Source organism: Ophidiomyces ophidiicola, assembly GCF_022830035.1.
Source record: "Ophidiomyces ophidiicola strain CBS 122913 chromosome Unknown scaffold_8, whole genome shotgun sequence".
Classification (NCBI taxonomy): Eukaryota; Fungi; Ascomycota; class Eurotiomycetes; order Onygenales; family Onygenaceae; genus Ophidiomyces; species Ophidiomyces ophidiicola.
In genome coordinates, this window is record NW_026054648.1 from 20,622 (window position 1) to 41,174 (window position 20,553).

Consider the following 20,553-nt stretch of genomic DNA (forward strand, 5'->3'; position numbering starts at 1 on the left):
TCCTCTTTTCTGTGTGCATGGCTGATGGCATATCCAGAGCACTAATATTCAAGCTTGATGAAAACACTCAATGATGTCTACTATGTTTAGTAATGATTCTTTTTCAACTACTAGCTCTGTTGTCTCAGTTGATCAGATCTTGAGAGAGAGTGATCACTCATCTTTCAAATCTGAAACTCTTGTTGATAATGCATCACTCTGTTTTTCTCAGTCTGATTCATTTCTATCACATTCACATTCTCAGTCTGTGCTCTTTTCTATGCTGCACCCATTCTCAAGCATTGGTTCTGTCTCCAATGCACTCAAGATATGTTGAGTTGCTTCATAACATGACTTATAAAACAGTTTCTGCTTCATAAACTCATTTACAAAGTGATATTGAGAGTCCCAGCTAATGCTTTTTCTTTCTCTAGAAGTCAGTCTCATCAACTTCTTCTCTGTCTGCTGTGTCTGCTTCTGCTTCTGCTTCTGCTCCCTCAGCTCCTGCCCCAGCTGTTAACTTATCAGTCAGGACACTGATTACTATGAGTCATCTTTCACTCTTAATTTCAGATCAGAATTCATCTGATCATGAGAGACAACTTCTTGCTTTTCTCTCTCTTCAGTTCACAACTCTTACTGATCCAACAGACTCTGTTCAGCTGAGAGATAGAGCCAAGCTTCAGAAAGAAGTTCTGATCATCATAACAGATAATTATTCTCAGCAGTCATGTACAGCATGCTGAGATAACTTAAATTCTTCATTGGGGCAGTGTGTCACAAGTTCTCTTGGTAGAGACAGATGTAATAACTGCATCTATCAGACACACAAAACTTATTCTTTCAATTCTTAGAGTTGCCCTCTTGTTTTCTTTCTTTTGTTACTGTGGGCTTTGACCACTAATAGTCTAGTTCTTTCTTTTATTTTAGAGTAAATTCACTACTTTTGCTTCATGAACTACTTCTTAACAGTTGTAAATGCTTTTACAGACTGAGTTTTCTTCTAAATTAATTCACTACTCAGATCACTGTTCTTCTGCTTCATGAATCAATCTCTAACTGCTTTATAAATATCTTTATGAATCTAACAAGACCTCTCTAAGTGCACATTCTCAGAATATGATGTAGATCAGACTTGTCTGAATGCTTTCTATGAAACTCAAACAGCTTCTTATCTAAATGTCTCACATTCTTTGAAGACTTCCAAGTTCTTTCCTCATATCTCTGCCACCACATAAGATATTCAATCACTCAGTCATTCTTACAGAAGTCAACAATCTTCTGTATCTGATACTCTTGCTTCACAGAGAATGTCTCACAAATTGAGTGATATGATTGACTATCCACTTTCTTCTGTTTCTTGTGTCTGATTAAGAAAGACACATGAAACACATTGTGTACTTTCAGCTCTGATGATAGTTTCAATTAATAGATTTGGAGTTTCAATTTTTCCACAATTCAGCATGATTCATGCCAGAGAACATCCAATTTCTTGCTAGAACACACTGTTCTAATGTTACAAAGATCTAATCACATCTGATCATCTTCATAAAATGATATCACAGTATGTTTCTTGTCATAGTAGCTCTTTTGATAGACTTGCATCTTCATAAGACTCTCCCAAGCCATCTTATGCAGCTCTTTCAACTGATCTGTCAGTTTACAAAACTCAGTTGTGACTGATGCTGATATTTCTGCTTTCAGAAAATCCATTCACAGATGGCTTGCTGTCAAAAGCTCAAAGAGACTCTTCTCTGTTGAGAATTGTCTAGAGTTGTTGTAAGCAAACTCTGCATAAGACAATTTTCCAACTCAGTCATCTTGTTCATAATTGATGAAGCTTTGTAAGTACTGTTCAAGAGTACTATTCAGTCTTTCAGTCTGATCATCTGTTTGAGAATGAAATGCTGTGCTCATTCTTCTATCAACTTTGAGAAGATATAACAGATCTCCCCAGAACTCATTTATGAATATTGACCCACAGTCAGAGACTATGCTTGAGAAAAGTCCATGCAATCTGACTAGCTCATGCATAATCAATTCAGCAAGTTGTTCAGATGTCAGCTCTTTTCTGACTGGAACAAAGTGAGACATCTTCATAAATCAATTCACAATGATCAGAATACAGTTGAATTTCACTCTCTCAAAATTCTGACTTAATGAAAGATCTGTAATCACATTCATTGTGATGTGTTTCTAAGACTTTTCAGAAATTGGCAAAGAAGACATCTCTTCTTGTGATTTCATCTGAATCTGTCTGAAGTTCAAGCAAACATCACAGACATCAACACATTCTTTCATAAGCTTCTTCATTCTTGACCAATAGAATCTGCATGCTAGCAGTTCATAAGTTCTTTCACTTATGAAGTGACCCATCAGAGATAAATCATGGTGTCTTTTAATCAATTCAATTCACAGAGCTTCACTCATGGGTATATAGAGACACTTTTTCATAAAGAGGCAGTCTTTCTTCTCTGTTCAGTTCACAAACTTAATTGAATCTGACTGAAGACTCTTTCTAATCTCTATTGCATGGTCATCATCAGCAAGCATCTCAGATAACATTGTCATTAGATTCAGAGATGCAGTCTCTTATGAGTCTGTTTCATTCAGAGCATCACTGAGAATGAGCTACTTGACATCTTGTAACTTATTCTCAAATCTTTAAATACTGTGAGTATCACTCAGAAGCAGCTTTGTGCAAGTCTGCTCTGATTTATAACATGTCTTTCTGTTCACAGAGTGTGCATTTCTGTTAGGCAAGACATGTTCTGAGTCTTTCTTCTCAGCTTACTGACCAGAATAGATCAGCATGAAATGAAGCTGTTCAGCTGCTTCACACTCTTGAATATTCTCATATTTCAATGCTTCAGCATAGTCTGATCTTCACAAAGGATCATCTGCTAGATTCTTTGATTCTTTCACATAATCAATCTTAAACCAGAAAGCTGACAACTTCTGGGCCCACCACACTTGTCATCTTAACAACTCTTGCATGGTTTCAAAATGTCTGAGACTGTCATGATCAGTCAGAACAGAAATGGGTTGAATTGACTTCTTCAGTCAGCATCTTCATTGATGAAATGACTCAACTATGGTCAGTAATTCTTGATCATGAATATTATAGTTGTACTCAGCTGAAATCATCTTTCTTGAATAGAATTCCACTGGTCTCCACATGTCATTCTTCTGTAGCTGGAAGAGAATTCCACACACAGCAAATCCAGATGCATCTGTTTTCAGTTTGATTTTCTTCTTTGAATCAAAGTGATATACCACCACTTGCTTCATAAATGTCTTCTTTAAGTCATAGAAGAATTTACAAGTCTCTTCTGTGAGAAAGCTGAGTGAACTGCTCACTTCTTCACTTCTTCTTCTTTTCTTTCTGAATTGCTTCTTCTCTGACTTTCTGCTCTTTAACATGCTAGTTAAATCAAGCATGAGCTTGGAGAACTTGGAAATGAACCATCAGTAGAAGTTAGCAAATTTCAGAAAGATTTGAATATTTCAGTGATTCTTAAACTCTGATCAAGAAATGATCATGTTCATCTGGGCTTTTTCCATTGAGACATCTTCTGATAATATCACATACTTCAGAAAGTCTATCTCTATAACACTGAACTGGCACTTAAATCTCTTGCAATAGAGTTCAGTCTCTTTCAGTGTCTTGAGCACTTTACAAACATGTTCAGTGTGTTCTTTCTCATTTTCAGAGTACATCACAACATCATCCAGATACATCACCACAAAGACATCTAAGTACTCTCTCAGTGTCTTGTTAATGTATGACTGAAATGCCACTGGTGCATTTATAAGTTCAAATGGAATCATCTGGTATTCAAACATTCTCAATGAAGTCTGAAAAGCTGTTTTCCATTCATCTCTCTTTTTTATTTGTAAACAATGATACACATTCTTCACATCCAGCTGGATATAGATCTTAGCTTTCCCAATTCAATTCAGAATGTCTTCAATCAGTGAAAGTGGATATCAGTTCTTTACTGTCTTTGAATTCAAGTTCCAATAATTCACACACATTTGTAACCCCCCATTCTTCTTCTTTGTAAACAGAATGGATGATTCAGCTGATGATCTGAAAGATCTGATGAATTCACTTGACAAGATGGAGTTGACATACTTTTGTAAAGTCTCTATCTCTGTTTCTGAAAGCTGATAAATGAGGCCAAACTTTGGCACTGCCCCTGGCAACAACTCAATGTCTAGATCATTCTCTCAGTGAGGGGGCAAGAAAGCATCTTTTGCATCACTGAATGCATCAATCAAATCTTTATAACTGTCTGATATCTGCAGATTCACATTCATGATGGTGACTTGTTCACTTTTATGAACTCTCATTACATAGAAGGATTTACCACCATCAACAAGTTCATTTAGAGAAACTGACTTGATTTTTGTCATAGAGTCTAATCCACTCTGCTTATGAAACTTAAGTGACAGATTTTCAAATGAAACAACAGAATTATGACAGTGTAGTTAGAAGAGATCTAACATCATGTTCTCAGATATATCAGCAATCAATGCTTGCTCATTAAACATCTGTCAATTATCCATAGTATCTTGTGTCTTAAAGAAAATGTTCATAATTTCTTCAGATACTAACTTTGAATAATTCTTTTCTGCAGTCTCCATCTCAACATTCATCTTACAAATCTTCAGACTCAGTCTTACTGCAAGCTTCAGACTTATGATCAGAAAGAAACATAGTGAGTCTGTCACAGCAGTTCATTTAACTTCTTTTTCTACCTCAGAGTTACAAACTCTGACAGACAATGTGATTGAGAAAACAGCTTATAGCTCAGACAACTTCAATTGCTTAATATTCATTCTATCTACAGACTGCTCTCCAAATTCCTATTTCTTCTTTAACTTAATGCACTTATCCACATAGTGATTAGTCTCACTACAATTGTAGCAAGCATTTTTATCTAACTTTTCATCTCACTTTGAGTTTGTAAACTGAGAATTGGAGGTTCTCTGATGTTGGTTTTCTCTCTGTCATAATGAGATTCAGATCTTGTTTCTATAATTCTGACCTCATGATCCACAGACTCAATTTGAATAGAATGGTGTTCCACCATGGTTGATATTTGTCTCTGAGATGGATTGTGACTTTGGGTTGAGAGTGAAGCTCTTGACACTAGATTGTAATTGCATCACAACTGTCTGAATCTCATTTAGTTTCTCTGAAAGGTTCTTCTGTTCATCCAGCTTGTTGTGCATAGATTTGTCATATTGCCATAGAAAAAGATGTTTGATGAACTTATTCACACTCTGTGTCTCTTCATTCACTTGTTGCAAATGTTGTTGGAATCATTGCAATCAGTCAAAGTCTGATTCATCATCTCTTTTACAAAGGTGGAAAAGATTTCTTCAGACCAATTGAGTTCAGTTTTCAGAATCATCTAGTCATAAAAGTAGAAATTGTTTAAGTTCAGTTCAGATGTTCAGAATAGAGTTCTGAGCTGAGTATGATTCTCAAAGATCTTTCTCATTATAGTTCAACTCTGTGACTGCATACTTCAGAATTTCATTGTCATTCAGATCACTAGCATCTCAGATGGATTCTATTTGAAAGATAAACTGTCAGTAGACTGCATAGTTCTTGATCTGATAGTTGATCTTATATTGTGAAGACTTGATGACTGAACTCTTCTTTGAAGAATTTAAATTAGAGATCAGAACATCAAGTGATTCTGTTCATTCATGCTTTCTATTCAGAATTTGTAAACTCTGCTGTAGTTCTTAAATTATTTTCATGAGATGTATTCACTCTCTTAAGTTCTTAAGAGATTCTGTGTTCTCTGAAGATGATTTCTCAGTCTGAATTATGCTTTCATCCAGATTTATTGTCACACTTGATGTCTCAGCTAACTCTGATACTGAGAAAAGAGTTGAGGATTCAGTTTGGTCTCAGTTGTTCTGTCTTATGAAAATCATTGTTGGGTCATCTGCTTATTTAAGTGGCAAACTGTGAGGATTGGGAGGTTGCAGATAATGTGGCAATGACTTACAGCCTTTGTAAATGAGATTAGATTGAGTGAGAAGTGATTATGAAGAGATCTAAGCATGAAAGAGAGAGAGATAACTTCTATTACTACAACAGTATCTAGAGTCTTTAGATATGTTGCCACTGATCTTCATAAAGAAGTGTCTGTGACAGATTTTGTGTGTTCAGCTTTGCTAGTGTGATCATGTGATCAGTCATGGAATTTACAAACTCCAGATGCCATGGAGCATGATCATCTAAGCATCAAGAAGGTTTTACAAATCTCTTTTAGATGATGAGATGAATGTAAGAAGGCTGCAGCACAGAGTCTTACAAATGCTCACATTGAATCTAATTCAATTAGAAAGAGACAGATATATATAACATCTACATAATCTACTTTTAAAAGTCTGTACAGATTATTTAATTACTTTGTCTTCTGAAAAGTGTATGAAGCAGTTTATTAGCTAGCCATTATAATATATATATATAATTGAACATCAAACATTCAAAGCTCTCTTTATAAGTGATGTGTCTTTTTAAGAAAGATAGTAAGATCATGAAGAGTAAGTTTCTATCTTATTCAGATGAGCTCTATCTGCTTCACAGCTGCTACTATACTACAGCTCTGCTTCTGACAGCATACAATTTTATTAATGATTGTTTTTCTCTAACTGAACATCATTGCATTATATTTACATCAGCTTGAGCTCTTCTTCTTTAAGCTTTGTATGAATGATTCTTCTCTCAAGTCTATTATTCATTCACATCATAAATCTGACACTGTTTCTATATTTCATGAGAGTTTGTATTTCACAGAAGTGAAAAAGAAGACTGCTGAATTCTGAGTCTTCTCAACATTCATTTCACTCTATACAGCAGTGATAGTAGTGAAAGCATCTCAGTCAATTTCATCTGATACTATGAAGAAAGAGAAGTCTTCATACAGCTCTGAAGCAGTGTTGAACATTTTTTTATTTATCTGTACAGTGAAGATTATTGTATCATTAAGCAGATTCATCAGATTATTATCTATTCATTATAAAATTGTGACACTTTGTCTTTATGTCACTGTCACAGCATAAGATATTGACTGCTCAATTATTTGAAGATGAAAGACAATGACTGACATTATATGATGAATTTAAATCTTCTCTGAATTCTTAACATTGAACAGAGATGCTTGCACTTACTGTGAGAACTCAGTATAGTCTGATCTGATAAAAATGAGATCACTTCAGATCATATGTGCAGAAAATTTATGCTGTAGAATCACAGAGTTCTGTAGAATAACTGTACACAGTGTATTCAGTAGTTTTAAACATCTCTGTGCAGTCAGATCATTCTGATCTCTCTCTTTTTCATTATATTATACAGAAGATGATGAGAAAGTAGACTGCAATGTCTTCTTAAAGAAATTAAATTAAGTCATTCACTCATTCATTCATGATCAGAGTGTCTTCTTCAGTTCTAATGAAGATTTAATCTTTATATGAAACAAATAGTAGCTTTTCTGCTTCTCTGAATGAAAGTCTGTCATTACTTATATGAACTTTCAGAAAATGTGACTGAGATAGTAATTAATAAGTGCATCACTATTTCACTGATCAGCTTAATGAATTTATGTCTCACTGACATCAGTAAGCTCAGCATACTTTGCTTCTTAAGATTATTCAGCATGTGTTTTTTTTAAAAAAAGAAGATTTATTGTCTTGAAGATCTTGATAATTTAGTGACAGTGAAAATTATATGAGAGAGAAGCAGTGAGATTTATACTCTTCAGAATGTAATTGTCATATCAAAACTCTCAATACTAAAAGTTTAAAATGAGCTCTTTCAATATATTTCATCATATGAAAAAGTAGAATGTCAATACACTTATGATGTAAAGTAGAGACTCTTTGTGCTGTATAACTGCACAGTACTTCAGTTGTTTAAAAGAATTAATTTTTTCATTATTCATAATAAGAATCAAGAAATTGCAAGATGTTGATCTCTCATTTCTCAGAGAAATTATAAACAGATTAGTTATCTGTGTCATACAGCAGCTCTCTCTTTACAAAAAAAGACTGTGACTTATTAGAAGATCAGCTGTCATATAAAGATAGCACTTTATTTAGTCTATTTTTAGACTTCTAGCTGTTTAGCAGTATTAAATCATTAATATGAAGATCTCAGTGATATATTTATTCTGTAAAGTATTGACTTCATAATTTATATACTGCTCTTACTTTTGTCTGTGCTCTCTAGTGAAATGGATATGAACAATTGAAGATAATATGATTTCATGAGAAGTAGAATGATTGTTGAATTCAGCACTTATTTAATATTATTAGAGATTTATAAGAGCTGCACAGTAGATCTTAACAGAACTCTTTTTCAGAATCTGTATGATTTCATTGTCATCTCTATTTATATACTCTCTCTTATAACAACAGAGCTGAATCTCTCAGTTAATGATTTTTTCTTACAGAAATAATATTGTCTTTACTTCTATAATCATCTTTTCATTTTCATATCTCTTCTCAGTACATCATTTCTGCATGCTGTATGAGAGTCAGATCATTAGTAAGCAATTTCACAGTTTAACAGAGCTGCATAGTAGTAAGTAAAGATTCACTCACTTTTTATTTCTGCTGCTTTGCACTGTATGCTTTCTGTGTGATCTTTGATTAATTTATACAGATCTTATTCAGTGTCTTCTTAATATTCTGAAACAGCTTAACATTTAGAGTTACTTATAGCTTCTTTTGTAGAGCTGCTGAATCTTCTCAGTGTGTAGATGTCATATTTCTAGAGCATGAAGATTATATACTGTTCTGTACAATGCAAAATGACAAGGGGACTGCTTGATGAAGTCATCATCATGCATGACAAGTCATATGATGGTGTAACATTCACAGCTAGTCTATCTTGGGCCTAGTATGATAACTTGCCCCACTAAAGTTAGACGGCACCTTGGCATAACTTACATAGTAACGCAGGTTATAACACACACTAATTTACCCCCGTATAACCACTAGTACTCGCACTGGATTACGGGTGCATGGATGTGTGTACACTGTCATGTCGCCCTCGCTCTTCACCCGCATTTCTATCATACTAGAATGTCGGGCCAGAGACATGTAAAAACAGCCTTAAAAGTACATGGTGCGATACTGCAGCCACTCGACCGGCTATTCCCATCGCGCAGCTTCTCGCTCCTCTTCCACCTGCGCGGCCCTCACCTGGTCACTTGCTTCATCCTCGTACTTGTAACTTAAGCGCCTTGACCCAGCCATAGGCCTGTCAAGTTTGTTGTCCCGGCGGCGCGTGCCTCTGCTGTCGCGGTCCGCATTCATCGCGTCTCGCCGTTGTTGCTCCTTAAGCAGTCGTTCGCGGTTCCTAGCTTCGCGCTCTAGCGTATGGGGGTCTTTCTGCTCGGAAGCAGGGACCGTGGACGTGCCATTGGAACGGGACCTATCCGCCGCTTTTTTGCTCTCGCTACCCACCAACTGCTGTTCAGCATTAGCGTCGTGCCGAGTTCGCCGCGCGTGCCGGCGCGAGTATTCACTGTCCGAATGCGACTCCGATCTCTCTCGTCGACGTTTTTGTCCACGATCCCTGTCGCGGCCCCTATCCTTGTCCCTTTCCTTCTCCCGATCCCTCTCTTTTTCTCGGTCTCGATGCTTTTCGCGATCCCGCTCCCGGTCCCGTTCACGTCGACGGTGCCTATCGTCTATGTCTTTCGTCCGCGCCGACCGACGGCTCTCGCTGTCATCCATAGCTTGCGCGATTTTAGAGGAAGCTTTCAAACTGGACTCCTCGACAGCTTCTCTTCGTCCAGGGCTTCGATGTCGACGTGAGCTCGCCCCTTTATCCTCTGCTCGTCGATCTTTCTCACGGCGGCTGCGACGGGATGTTCGATGTGAATTGTAGACCGAAGGAGACCTCGAATAATCACTTACGTCTCGTTCCCGGTTCGTGTCTGTATAACGCCTCTTGCTCTGTCGACGCCGATAGCTTCTGCCGTCGGCTTTGTCCGCAGATCGAGACCGTGAATGGCTACGCGGACGCGATCGGCTTCGGTGTCTGTGAGAACGCCGGCCTCGGGATGGCGATGCTGATCTCGAACGGGACCTCTGCCGTCGGCTCGATGTCTCTTCGTTGCCGCCCTTGGACGTCGCGATGCTATAAAATAGTCAGACAGGATTCCTATAGTAATGGCGAGAAGCCACAAACCTCTGTTTATCTACGCTTCCTAGTGCTGAAACTACGTTACTAGCACGTCCTAAAATCGAAAATCCTCTAGCATTACGCATACTAGTATTTGGCAGCCCCTCTCTCATTGCTCGTGGTGCAGCCGGGGCGCCCGCAACTCCTAGTCCTCGGGACTCTCCTTGAAAGGCCTGTTTTTCGTTTCCTGGAGCCTGCATTGCTGGAAAACTCGGTACACCGTGAGTGGAAGAATTCTGGCTGTAGTTCAAGTGGACGCTCTCACTTATAACGGGAATACTGTTATTCGGGGGATGGTTGGCTTTAGTTTCTGGTGCATCTGGAGAAGCCTTTTCTGTGACTATTTGCGTAATAGCAGATATTCCAGAAGAAAGAGGGTTAGCATTGTCCGAGCCTGTCTTCACATTAGGAGCTGCCGTCTCTGGGGAGGGGTCGGCAGTTTCAGACGTTGACGGTGCAAGATCGGGAGTATCATCTTGGCCGCCAGGGCAGAGCTCATCCTCAAATTTGCTCTGAGAATTATCTGCTGGTCCCACTGTGTCCGATGGTGCAGTAACACCCTTACTGTCCTGCGGATGGCCTCCGAAGTTATTTTGAAATGCTGGGTTAGAAAAATGATAGGAATCAGGCATACTGGATGGGTAGGTACCGCGACCTCGCCCACCGGCAACAAAGGGTCGTCCACGACCGACACCCCGGCTATACGGGCCATATGATCCATTAAAATCATTGCTAGGGTATTTCTGTTGCTGATTCATGTGGGGATGGCCTCCCTGTAGTTGTGACATATTATACCCAACATAACCAGAAGAAGGGCCAAAGTCGTGAGCGAATGCATTTGCATTGAATTTATCTGGGCCTCCATTCCACAAATTGTTTTGAATATCCCAGGTTCCATACATTGCCTGACTTGTATTGAACATCATTCCCATGCTCATATCTCCCATGCCATTCATATTCATTCCGTAGTCCGCAAACATTCCCTGAGAAGCAGCCACCGGATCGATTCCCATTCCAGGCATGCCAGCAGCACCTAAGCGCAAGGATAACTGGTTAGTAGGTTATTTCTGGGCAAACAACGGGGGTGGGGCGGGTTTTGAGTACTGCGGAACAAACGACTCACTCATCGCGTTTGGAAATGGAACCATACTCCCAGCGTGCATAGCATTGGGTATGAATGATGGCACCATTTGATTAAAATTCATGGGCGCACCTTGCCATCCCATCGACTGGTATCCCTGAGGATCGCTCATCCCCATTCCAATGCCATTGTCTTCCGTTTGGCTGGTTTGCAGTGGTTCCCGGGCGGTATTCTCGTCGTTTTCGGGGTTAGAGCACTGATTTACAGTAGCTATAGCAGATACTTGAAATGATGTTGGTTTATTATCCAGGGAAGCGTCAGCTAGCTCGACAGGCATGTCTAGACACTGATTCTGTGATGAAATGTTACTTGATCAGTTCGTAAGGTGGGAAGAAAAGGGTGACTCACTGTGCCCGGGAGAGTATCGGTATCGGCAGCAATAGCATCTGCATTAGACGAGCGATTGGTATCGGGAAATGGCGGTGTTGTTTCGAGGTTGGGAGCTACGTTTGCGGGAGCACCGGTCGGTCCTTGTGGGTCTTGAGGCACAGGTTCACCGGTTCCACTTTGATACGGGCCATCAAGGACAGAAGTAGGCGAAGCAGCGGTCTCAGTAGCTGAGGCGGCAGCTGGACGATCTTTTTCCCGCTTCTTCTCCTCGGTCCGGAGAAAGGCTTTCAGCGTTGTTCGTAAAGCCTTATTAGGTTTACACAAATCGGCGGCGAGTGGCACATGGGCACACACGGGACAGCTCTCTGGCAGGGAGCTCTGACCTGGAGAAAGGAAATCATACGGGTTAGCCGTCATCGTGGCGTTTACCGGACCAGGCTGGACCTACAGGGCTGGCAGATGGCTTGGTCGCAGCAGGGTAGGCGAAAGGCGTTGATCGCGAGCCTGTTGCAGATGGCGCATCGCAGCTTAAAAGGGATGTCGTCTTGGGACAGCGAACTGGGCGCCAATCGATCAATGTTTGAAAGAATGAGGGCCCGGCGGGATGCATACCTGGCGATGTCCATGAGGGGGGACGAGAGCTCGAGGGCAGCCATGGCGGCGACGGGGAAGTCAACAGCGAGACAGCAGCGGGAGCGGCAAGGACATGCTGCAGCTCAGGCGGGCAGGGCAAGTCGGATAGCGGTGCGCGGCTGGCATTGACGGCAGCGAAGGCAAGACGAGGATGGTGAAGAGTCTGGGCTGGGAGAATGTTATTCCGGACCGGACAGGAGAACGGCGACGACGCGTGCGAGAGAAAGACAGCGGGCAGCATCTCGCTCAGATTAGATCAAGTTAAAACGGTCGTCACGAAGCACTGGCGCTCAGCGGCGGCCGCTGGAGGTGATACCGTGGCGGTCTCGGCCCAGCAGCGTGCGGCCACCCGCGACAGCGAATCCGGCGTAGCTCTATCATCACAGCGAGGGGGGGCGGCCGGGAGCAGCGGTGGAACAAGGGAAGAGCTCAACTTACGAGAGCGGGTGGCTACTCCGCAGCCATTGGCTAACTAACTAGAGGGCGGGTTGTCGCGGGCGTCCGTCTCGAGCATGTCGTGTCGAGGGAGTCGAGGAGTGAGGGCGTCTCGCTCCTTACCGGATTCGGTAGTTTTGGGCTGGGCGCGCGATGGCCGCCGTGTTAGTTAACTGGTTATCTCCACGTGCCGGCCCGGGCTTATCGGCCGCCTCGTCGTTCTGCCGCTCCCGCTCGATCTTCTGTCAACCTCGCGAATTGCTCTCGCGCTCTCTCGCCGTCTTCCGCTTCGTAACGCGTCCGTCCGCGACCCCCACCCATCGATGTGAGCCCATCCACCCACCTACTTGTTTGCTGCTGACCTGTGACTCCTTGCCGCCAGCAATGCCCGATCAGGACAGCCCGTACAGACCGCGGTCCCCCGACTTCTCGACCTTCGCCGCCGACCTGCCCCCCGAGCCATACACTCCCCAGCACCACCCGCACGCGCCTCCCTATGCCGCCTATCCGCCGCAGCTGACCCCCCAGGCCTCCTACGACGCCTCGCCTTTCTTCAACCCGCACGTCCCGCGGCCCTCCGCCGCCGCCTACCCTCCCCAGCCGCCCTTTCCCCCCGCCAGCTTCGCTGACATGCCACCCCAGACCCGCTCGCGATCCCTCCTCCAGCACCAGCAACAGCCCCAACAGACACCACCTCCGCCTGCCCAATACGACCCGCAGTCAGACCTCTCCGCCCCGCAGCAGCGGCAGCCCTCTCTTCCGGCCTCTCGACTCGCCCAGCCGCCGCCAGGCCGGATTCCGCCGCGCGTGGGCTTGCCCACGACCCAGAAAATGGACCAGGAGCCCGGTGCCGGCCCGTCGTTGGGCATTGAAATCAAAACCAAGTTTCCTGTCGCGAGGATCAAGCGCATCATGCAGGCAGATGAGGACGTGGGCAAGGTGGCCCAAGTCACACCCATCGCTGTTGGTAAGTCTAGCACGCTCCAGCCCGTCGGCACCCTTGCTGACCAGCTTCCCGTCTCCAGCCAAGGCCCTGGAGCTCTTCATGATCACTCTCGTGACAAAAGCCGCCCAGCAGGCCAAGGATCGCTCCTCCAAACGAGTTACCGCAACCCATCTGAAGGAGGCTATAGCCCAGGATGAGGTCCTCGATTTCCTCGCGGACATTATTTCCAAAGTTCCCGACCAGCCCGCCTCCAAAAAAGACGACGACGGGAGCGACCCCGACGAGGGCCGGAAGAAGAAAGGAGGGGGCCGACGCAAAAAAGACGATTCTGACGAATGATTGTCTGTTTCTGATGCGTCGTTTTATGAAAAGCCCTGCCAGGAGATCCGGCGTTGGTGGTTTTACATTTTACATATTGTGTGTTTTAGCTTTTTTTTGTACTCTACGACCTTCACAACTTCGGTGCTTGCGTGCACTGTGCATTTAGAGATCGCACAGCTCAAGCTCCCCGGCGCAGCCATAAAGTGTCCTATAGCATTAGACCGGGCCCTGTAAACTAGTTTTTGTCGCGATGAAGAGAATCGCGGCTGGGTTGCGCCTCAAGCGTGATCGTTTCACGTCATGCCTAGTTAACTTCCCCCATCACCATCATGCTCTCCATGCCGGGCTGCACTCGCCTCACCGATGGTACGCGCATGGAATATAAAGAATGGACTTTGTACCCTAGCCCTGCTTGTGGATATGCTGCCGACATCTTGCTAATATGCGCCTCACAGTGGTCTCGTCTGATCGGAGCCGCTCCCTCGCCCTCCTCCAGACACCCGCGTGGCAACGCCGTTGCTGAACGGCACACGGCATTCAAGCACGTCTACAACACCCTCTACGTATAGCCATCGATCCTCCTGGTTCGTTGCCGGCTTATCACTAACTATCCCCGCTAGCAAATATGGCGCAATTCCCCCTCTTTAACCCCCGAGTCCCCGTCTATCCCACGTATTCGCAACTGTCTCGACCGCCTCAATGCAGTCCTAGCCGACGAGTCCAGAGGCCCGGCGCCACATCCATGCCTCAGCTTCGCTGCCACGCCACAGGTCTATTTAACCATTGCCAAGCTGGCATTGTCGACATACGATCCTCACATCGTCGCCGCAACCACCGTGTTCTTTACTGTGCTCATAGACGCCGAGGTCGAGGGCGTCGTGGACAGCACCGCCTTTTCGAGAGCCTTAGTAGATCTAGTACGCAGGGCAAGCTGCACTGGAGAAGAATGCGAAAGCAAATTGGTTGAGTTGATGTTCGGCGTTGCAAACAATATCCGCCTACAGCCCGCCATCTTACCGGCGTGGTTTTTCCCCAAGGAGCCTGTAACAGAGGCAGATGCGAGAGAAGCCGGACAGCTGTTTGCGGGAGCGACACGAAAGGATGACTTCCCTCTTTTTTATCTGCTACTAGAATACGTGCATTGTTCTGGAAGACAGGGTGATTTTGCCCGGACCGGCCTGCTCTACATCATCGAAACAGCATCCAAGGCTAAGAATCTGGAGCGGTGGTTGATTGAAAGTGACTTGGCTACGCTGATGGCTACCGGCCTAGGAGGTTTGTACAGCCAACTCAGCAGGTATTGTGACCTAAGGTTTTGCACTCAATGTGGAACTGGTCAGACTGATAATAGTTTCGCACAGGGTATTACCTTCCATTCATGACATTGAGATCCCTCCGATCATTTCTCTGTCTGACGATACTCACCCAAAAGTCTTCTTTTGTCATGATCTTGGCCACAACATGGATTCATTCCTCTCATATTTATTGTTCTGGCAAGACGCCGTTGACCACTGCCGGTCCACTGAGCTGAATGATACCCTTCTAGATCATTTTCAGGTCTTGTTTCTCGAACAATTGCTGTACGAATTTGATATCCGCTATCTCTTCCTTGACATCAGCTGACAATCACCTCACAGATACCCGTCTTTACTTGAGTCATCCGACGTCGATGGAGGATCAACACCTGCTGTCACAACCTATTTATCTCGGATCTTGGAGTCAATTGATCAGCCCGAGTTAATACATCGTATCCTCCATTTCTTACTAGCATCTCCTTCGCAACATGACTCTCAAGCCATCAAGCAGGTCGAGAAACCGAAAATGTCGGTTAGTCGCCGCAAGTCATTAGATATCTTAGCTGTGTTTGCAGAAGCCGCAGCGATACCATCTCCCACCTTATTTAACTTGGTCGATCTGGTTTCTATGGGTATCAAGTCTAATAATATTCAAACTCTTGTGGCCACATTGCGACTCATGACGGTTATCATGGAGCGCCACCAGCACTTTACCAAATTTCTTCTCAAAACAAGAGAGAAATCAGAAGCAGAGTCCCTCCAGAGGTCACATGGTGCCCTTAATGCAGAGTTACAAGGTCTCCTCGGTCTTGCAGCCGCGATTGACGGCCGCCCCATATTAGACCAATCGTACTCCACCTACGTCGCCAGTGCGTTAGCTGCGCTAGCTTCGCGATCTACGATGATACCGTTGAATCAGGCGATTCCACGCCCTAGCTCACTATTGCACAACGATGGCAGTATATTCAAGGGCCTTCTAGACCTTCTGCGACGTTTCTTTGTCAACGGCGTTACTACGAATCTTGCCCTGACCAGCGCAGTTGCAGCGTTGGCCACCTCGAACCTAATTTCCTTAGACGGCTGGCTCCTTGTTCCGCCCAAGAAATACCATCTACCCAACAACGGGTGCAAGCAACCGACTAAAACTGCGCTGTCCCCGAGTCAACAATCTTGTGATGGATCCCTTGCATATCAACAACCGTCCTGGTCCGGCGGCGATACCCCTACTCTGACATCCGTCCTAAATTCACTCGTGCGCCGCATACAAAGTTGGCGCAAATCAATATCGGATTTTGACAACTTGGTCGCAGGCCGTAGAGCCCTGTTGTCCCTTTCGGAGCCGGAGACACGTGAAGCAGAATCCAGCCAGACTGCTCGGGCTGTTGGCGATCGTCGCGAAAAGACTTCCAGAGGCCGCAATTCGGTTCGGATACGAGGGTGGGATGATAACTACCCATCCAGCGGGGCCAAGTCGCGCTCCCTCTCACAAGATTCCGGCTCTTCCACCCGTGCTTCTTCCGCTCATCTCGCTCCGGCGTTGCCGTGTTCGCGGGCCGCCGTTCCGGGCAGCTTAACCAATCTCCATGAACGGCTTGCTGGTCTGTTCTCCACAGAGCTTTGTCGGTCCTCGGAAGTCACTAGCCCTAGTACGCTAGCTTTTGACCCTGACTCGGTTGAAGCTGGGGTAGATCTGCAAGATGTGACCTTGGGACATGTCTTGACAAATATTGTGATATTATATGATTTCGTCCTTGAGCTTACAGCACTTGTGCAAATGAGAGGCAGTATGTTTCAAGAAGTAGAATTTGGATCCTTGGTCGAATTGTAAATAACATATTGTGTTTTGATCAAGTCCTAGATATCCTCATTACTTTTCTGTGTGTTCATGTAATAATATCAATATAGTTATGGGGACATATGATCCAATATACGCCGTACGCTTCTTTTTTTGATATTACCATATATTACTATGCAGTAGATGTAATGTACGGAGTATAGTAGACTCATTCTATAGTAAGCCAGCGATAAAATCGATAACAGTTCGGAAAATCGGTATTCCGATTGAAATTCCGCCAACTAACCAGTAGTCTGAACAGTCAACCATATCAACGGCCCGACCTCAATCTCAGCAGTTGAGCACAGAGTACGATGTCTTCTGAGAACCGCCTGAGTGTCGGACTAGATTACCATCAGACTAGCTTTGTCACCCTCGATCCTGGGTTTTGGCACTCCGTTCTGTCAAGGGTTACTTTTGTACGGAGTAGTTACGGATTACACGGCGCTGTTCCCCTAGCATAGTTAACCAACTAACTAACCATATAACAGAGAACCAGGGTTCAACCTGACAGTCACCGCAAGCTGTGCACGCAGTGCTGGACGATGTGAAGTACTCCATACACAAGTACACCCGCCTTCACAGAAGCCCATTCTTGCTCTATCATTCTAGAAAGCAAAAACACGCCAAGCTGGTGATCACTGGCTCGAGATGTGCTTGATTGCCCAATCACGCTCCCTGTGCTGTGAGCTTTCGACAACCGACGACATCACTCGTCTGTCGAGTCACCCGGCCGCCACGTCGTGCCGCACTTTGCTCGAACTCGACTTGTCATCGTGGCTCCAGCCTTCGCCCAACGCTCCATGGTAGAATACCCTCCGGCTAGGTCCTCGATGGGACTCCGTATGCTGCTGGCCAACGCTCTGGTCGTGACCGATATCATCTTTGGCCATGGATGTCCACATTGGGTGTGCCTATGTGCATGCACTCATATTCTATGGCGGCCGGCCCTCTACGGGATACCAGCAGATCTCACCCTCGCACGACTCCCACTAGTTACTGGTAACTCACGAACTGTGGAACATCTGGGGTCCGATCAGCCTCCCCAATTTGTCCCGAAAGGCGTCCTGTCCCAGCTACCATTCCGTTCTCGGGTGATCGGGACGATCGATCGTATGTTGATCGCACGTATGCTTCGACTGCAACGCATCCTCCTGGCCCTGTCCTTGTGCCATCACCATTTATCATGTATGCACACGACGCCTTGAATCGAGACCATTCTGGTCTCAACATCTCTACGTGTGTGAAAGAACCATCCCCGAGTACTTCGCTGATTGCCTCGTCACGCTGCGCCGTCCCTCCACCTACCCGCCTGTCGTCGTCGTCGCAGTCTCCAAAGGAATGCGACACAAGGACATCTCTTTCGCATCTCTCCCAAGAAGTTCCACTTCGTATACAGCGGGCAGCCCATGATCTTCGGAAACCATGCGCTCTCCACGCCCCGCGCATCTCGCTCGAGGAATGGCTTTCTCCGTCGACGACTATCACCACACCCTACGTGCCAGCGTCATCTACCGTGTCGATTCAATCCACTCATACCCGCCACCCATCTACCTCCTGGGTATCGCCGGCCTCGACGGCGATATCTCTGAAACGCTCTTCACTTCCAACAGCGTTCGCACCTCCACCGCCGCAGCGTCCCGCGATCCGACCGAGCAGATTATCGAGATCTAGTCTACCACTATCGCCAAATCTATCGGCAGCTGTCATTAGTAACAATGACTTTACAAGCTCCATTCCAGACTCATCTTTAAACCCCTCATGTCAAATACTCGACCGTTTTGAAGGGCTAATCAACGCTATAGACCGACAGTCATTTAGTGGCAGGGAAAATGACTTAGGTGTGACTTGACTATTCTTTTAGACCAAACCAATATCCGTACTGTTAATTGCTTACCTGATTGATATAGTGATGAATATCCATACGCAAAAAAGGCCGTCCCCCTCTAAACAGTATTTTTTCTCAAAGGATAAACTATCAAAACACGCTGGCTTACCTACAAAAACACACCAAATCAATTTCTCCTCAACTGTGTATAACTACGAGAACTCTCGACTACCGTCCGATATTTTGCCTTTACGCGTGTAGGCAACCCAACTATTCCCTACCATGTAATCAATTTTTAATTTGTCTTCACTTTAGTACGTTTTCCATATGGCCAATGCTTTACCTGGCCGCGCAATTTTCCCAGCGCGCCTACAACATGCCATCGGAAGCAGAAAAAGAAACTTTTGTCGAAGCCGAGGTCCGCGGCGGGACCAATGCCATGGTTATCAAATCCGTTGTCCTCGAGCATATGGACCTAATCGTTCTCTCAATCAGAGGAACGAATTATACTGTTTTTAAACAGTGGGCTAGTGAGATGACTCTGGAATTGGAATCACCGATGGGATTTCTTGATGATCCTGAGACCCTTTGTCACCCAGGCTTTCTAGGCATGGCTCGGCATATGGTCAAGCCCGTTGCTCTCCGCTTACAACAAATTCTTAAAGAAAACCCTTCTCTTTCGGCAGCTTCCCTAATCATTACAGGCCACTCCACTGGAGGCGCAATAGCTAGTCTCCTGTACCTACATATGCTTTCTCGGACCATCAAATCCGAGCTTACAGCTATTCGACAGGTTTTCGATCGAATACACTGCATCAGCTTTGGTGCACCACCGGTCTCCAGTCAGCCGCTACACAAGCCAACTGCGAGGAGCTTTGAGAATTGCCTGTTTTTCAGTATTGCGAATGAAGGGGACCCTGTCACCCTAGCTGAGAGATCTTATATCCACTCTTTAATCAGCCTTTACAGAGCACCCATTCCTGCAATACGTACGAACAACTTCGTCTTGCGTAAACTTAAAATCTTCAGCTCCAGGGACCAGGAGAAATCTAATATTAACAAATCAACGTCTGGCTCCTGGTGCAAGCCAGCACCAACACTTTCACTGCCAGGAAGGCTGGTTCTGCTACGTGGAAGTACAAGTAAGAGCGGGAAAGAAACTGCACAGGCTCACCTGACAACAAATGAGGAATTGGCGAGCGTTGTTTTTGGTGACGTGAAAATGCATTCAATGACGCTGTACCAAAAACGTGTCGAAATTCTTGCTGCGGAGGCAGCGCAAGTGAAATTGGAGCATGGATCTAGAGCCTAGTATCCTTAGGCAAGTACGGAGTATACTGGTCCGATTCTCGGATCCGGAGTGGTGCCACCTATCAACGTTCCTATGATTGATCTCTTCGCCGGACGTTATTTGATTATTAACCATCCACCCTAATCCTAACTCTTTCCCCTGGTGTTGCCGCGTACGTCTATACATCCCATGGCCCCCTTTTTTTAGTAAATTAACTATTGGCTCACTCACTATGGACCCGATGCTCTGCTGGGAGTCTATACGTACATACATACATACATACATACATACATACATA

At 44.7% G+C, this 20,553-nt stretch overlaps 4 protein-coding genes across 4 annotated transcripts; 3 read left to right on the plus strand and 1 right to left on the minus strand.

Annotated features, from left to right (window-relative positions):
- Positions 1–9,162: 9,162 nt before the first annotated feature.
- LOZ57_002686 (uncharacterized protein) lies at positions 9,163–12,089 on the minus strand (the record flags this gene model as incomplete). The annotated part of the gene is made up of 4 exons (XM_049251749.1): positions 9,163–10,156; positions 10,208–11,234; positions 11,325–11,634; positions 11,691–12,089. The coding sequence occupies 4 exons, from the start codon at positions 12,087–12,089 to the stop codon at positions 9,163–9,165; spliced, it is 2,730 nt and encodes a 909-aa protein (XP_049109067.1).
- Positions 12,090–13,124: 1,035 nt separating this feature from the next.
- LOZ57_002687 (uncharacterized protein) lies at positions 13,125–14,025 on the plus strand (the record flags this gene model as incomplete). The annotated part of the gene is made up of 2 exons (XM_049251750.1): positions 13,125–13,707; positions 13,766–14,025. The coding sequence occupies 2 exons, from the start codon at positions 13,125–13,127 to the stop codon at positions 14,023–14,025; spliced, it is 843 nt and encodes a 280-aa protein (XP_049109068.1).
- Positions 14,026–14,336: 311 nt separating this feature from the next.
- On the plus strand, positions 14,337–17,130 carry LOZ57_002688 (uncharacterized protein; the record flags this gene model as incomplete). The annotated part of the gene is made up of 4 exons (XM_049251751.1): positions 14,337–14,570; positions 14,628–15,304; positions 15,369–15,587; positions 15,645–17,130. The coding sequence occupies 4 exons, from the start codon at positions 14,337–14,339 to the stop codon at positions 17,128–17,130; spliced, it is 2,616 nt and encodes an 871-aa protein (XP_049109069.1).
- Positions 17,131–18,322: 1,192 nt separating this feature from the next.
- LOZ57_002689 (uncharacterized protein) lies at positions 18,323–20,276 on the plus strand (the record flags this gene model as incomplete). The annotated part of the gene is made up of 3 exons (XM_049251752.1): positions 18,323–18,977; positions 19,047–19,221; positions 19,280–20,276. The coding sequence occupies 3 exons, from the start codon at positions 18,323–18,325 to the stop codon at positions 20,274–20,276; spliced, it is 1,827 nt and encodes a 608-aa protein (XP_049109070.1).
- Between the last annotated feature and the right edge of the window lie 277 nt (positions 20,277–20,553).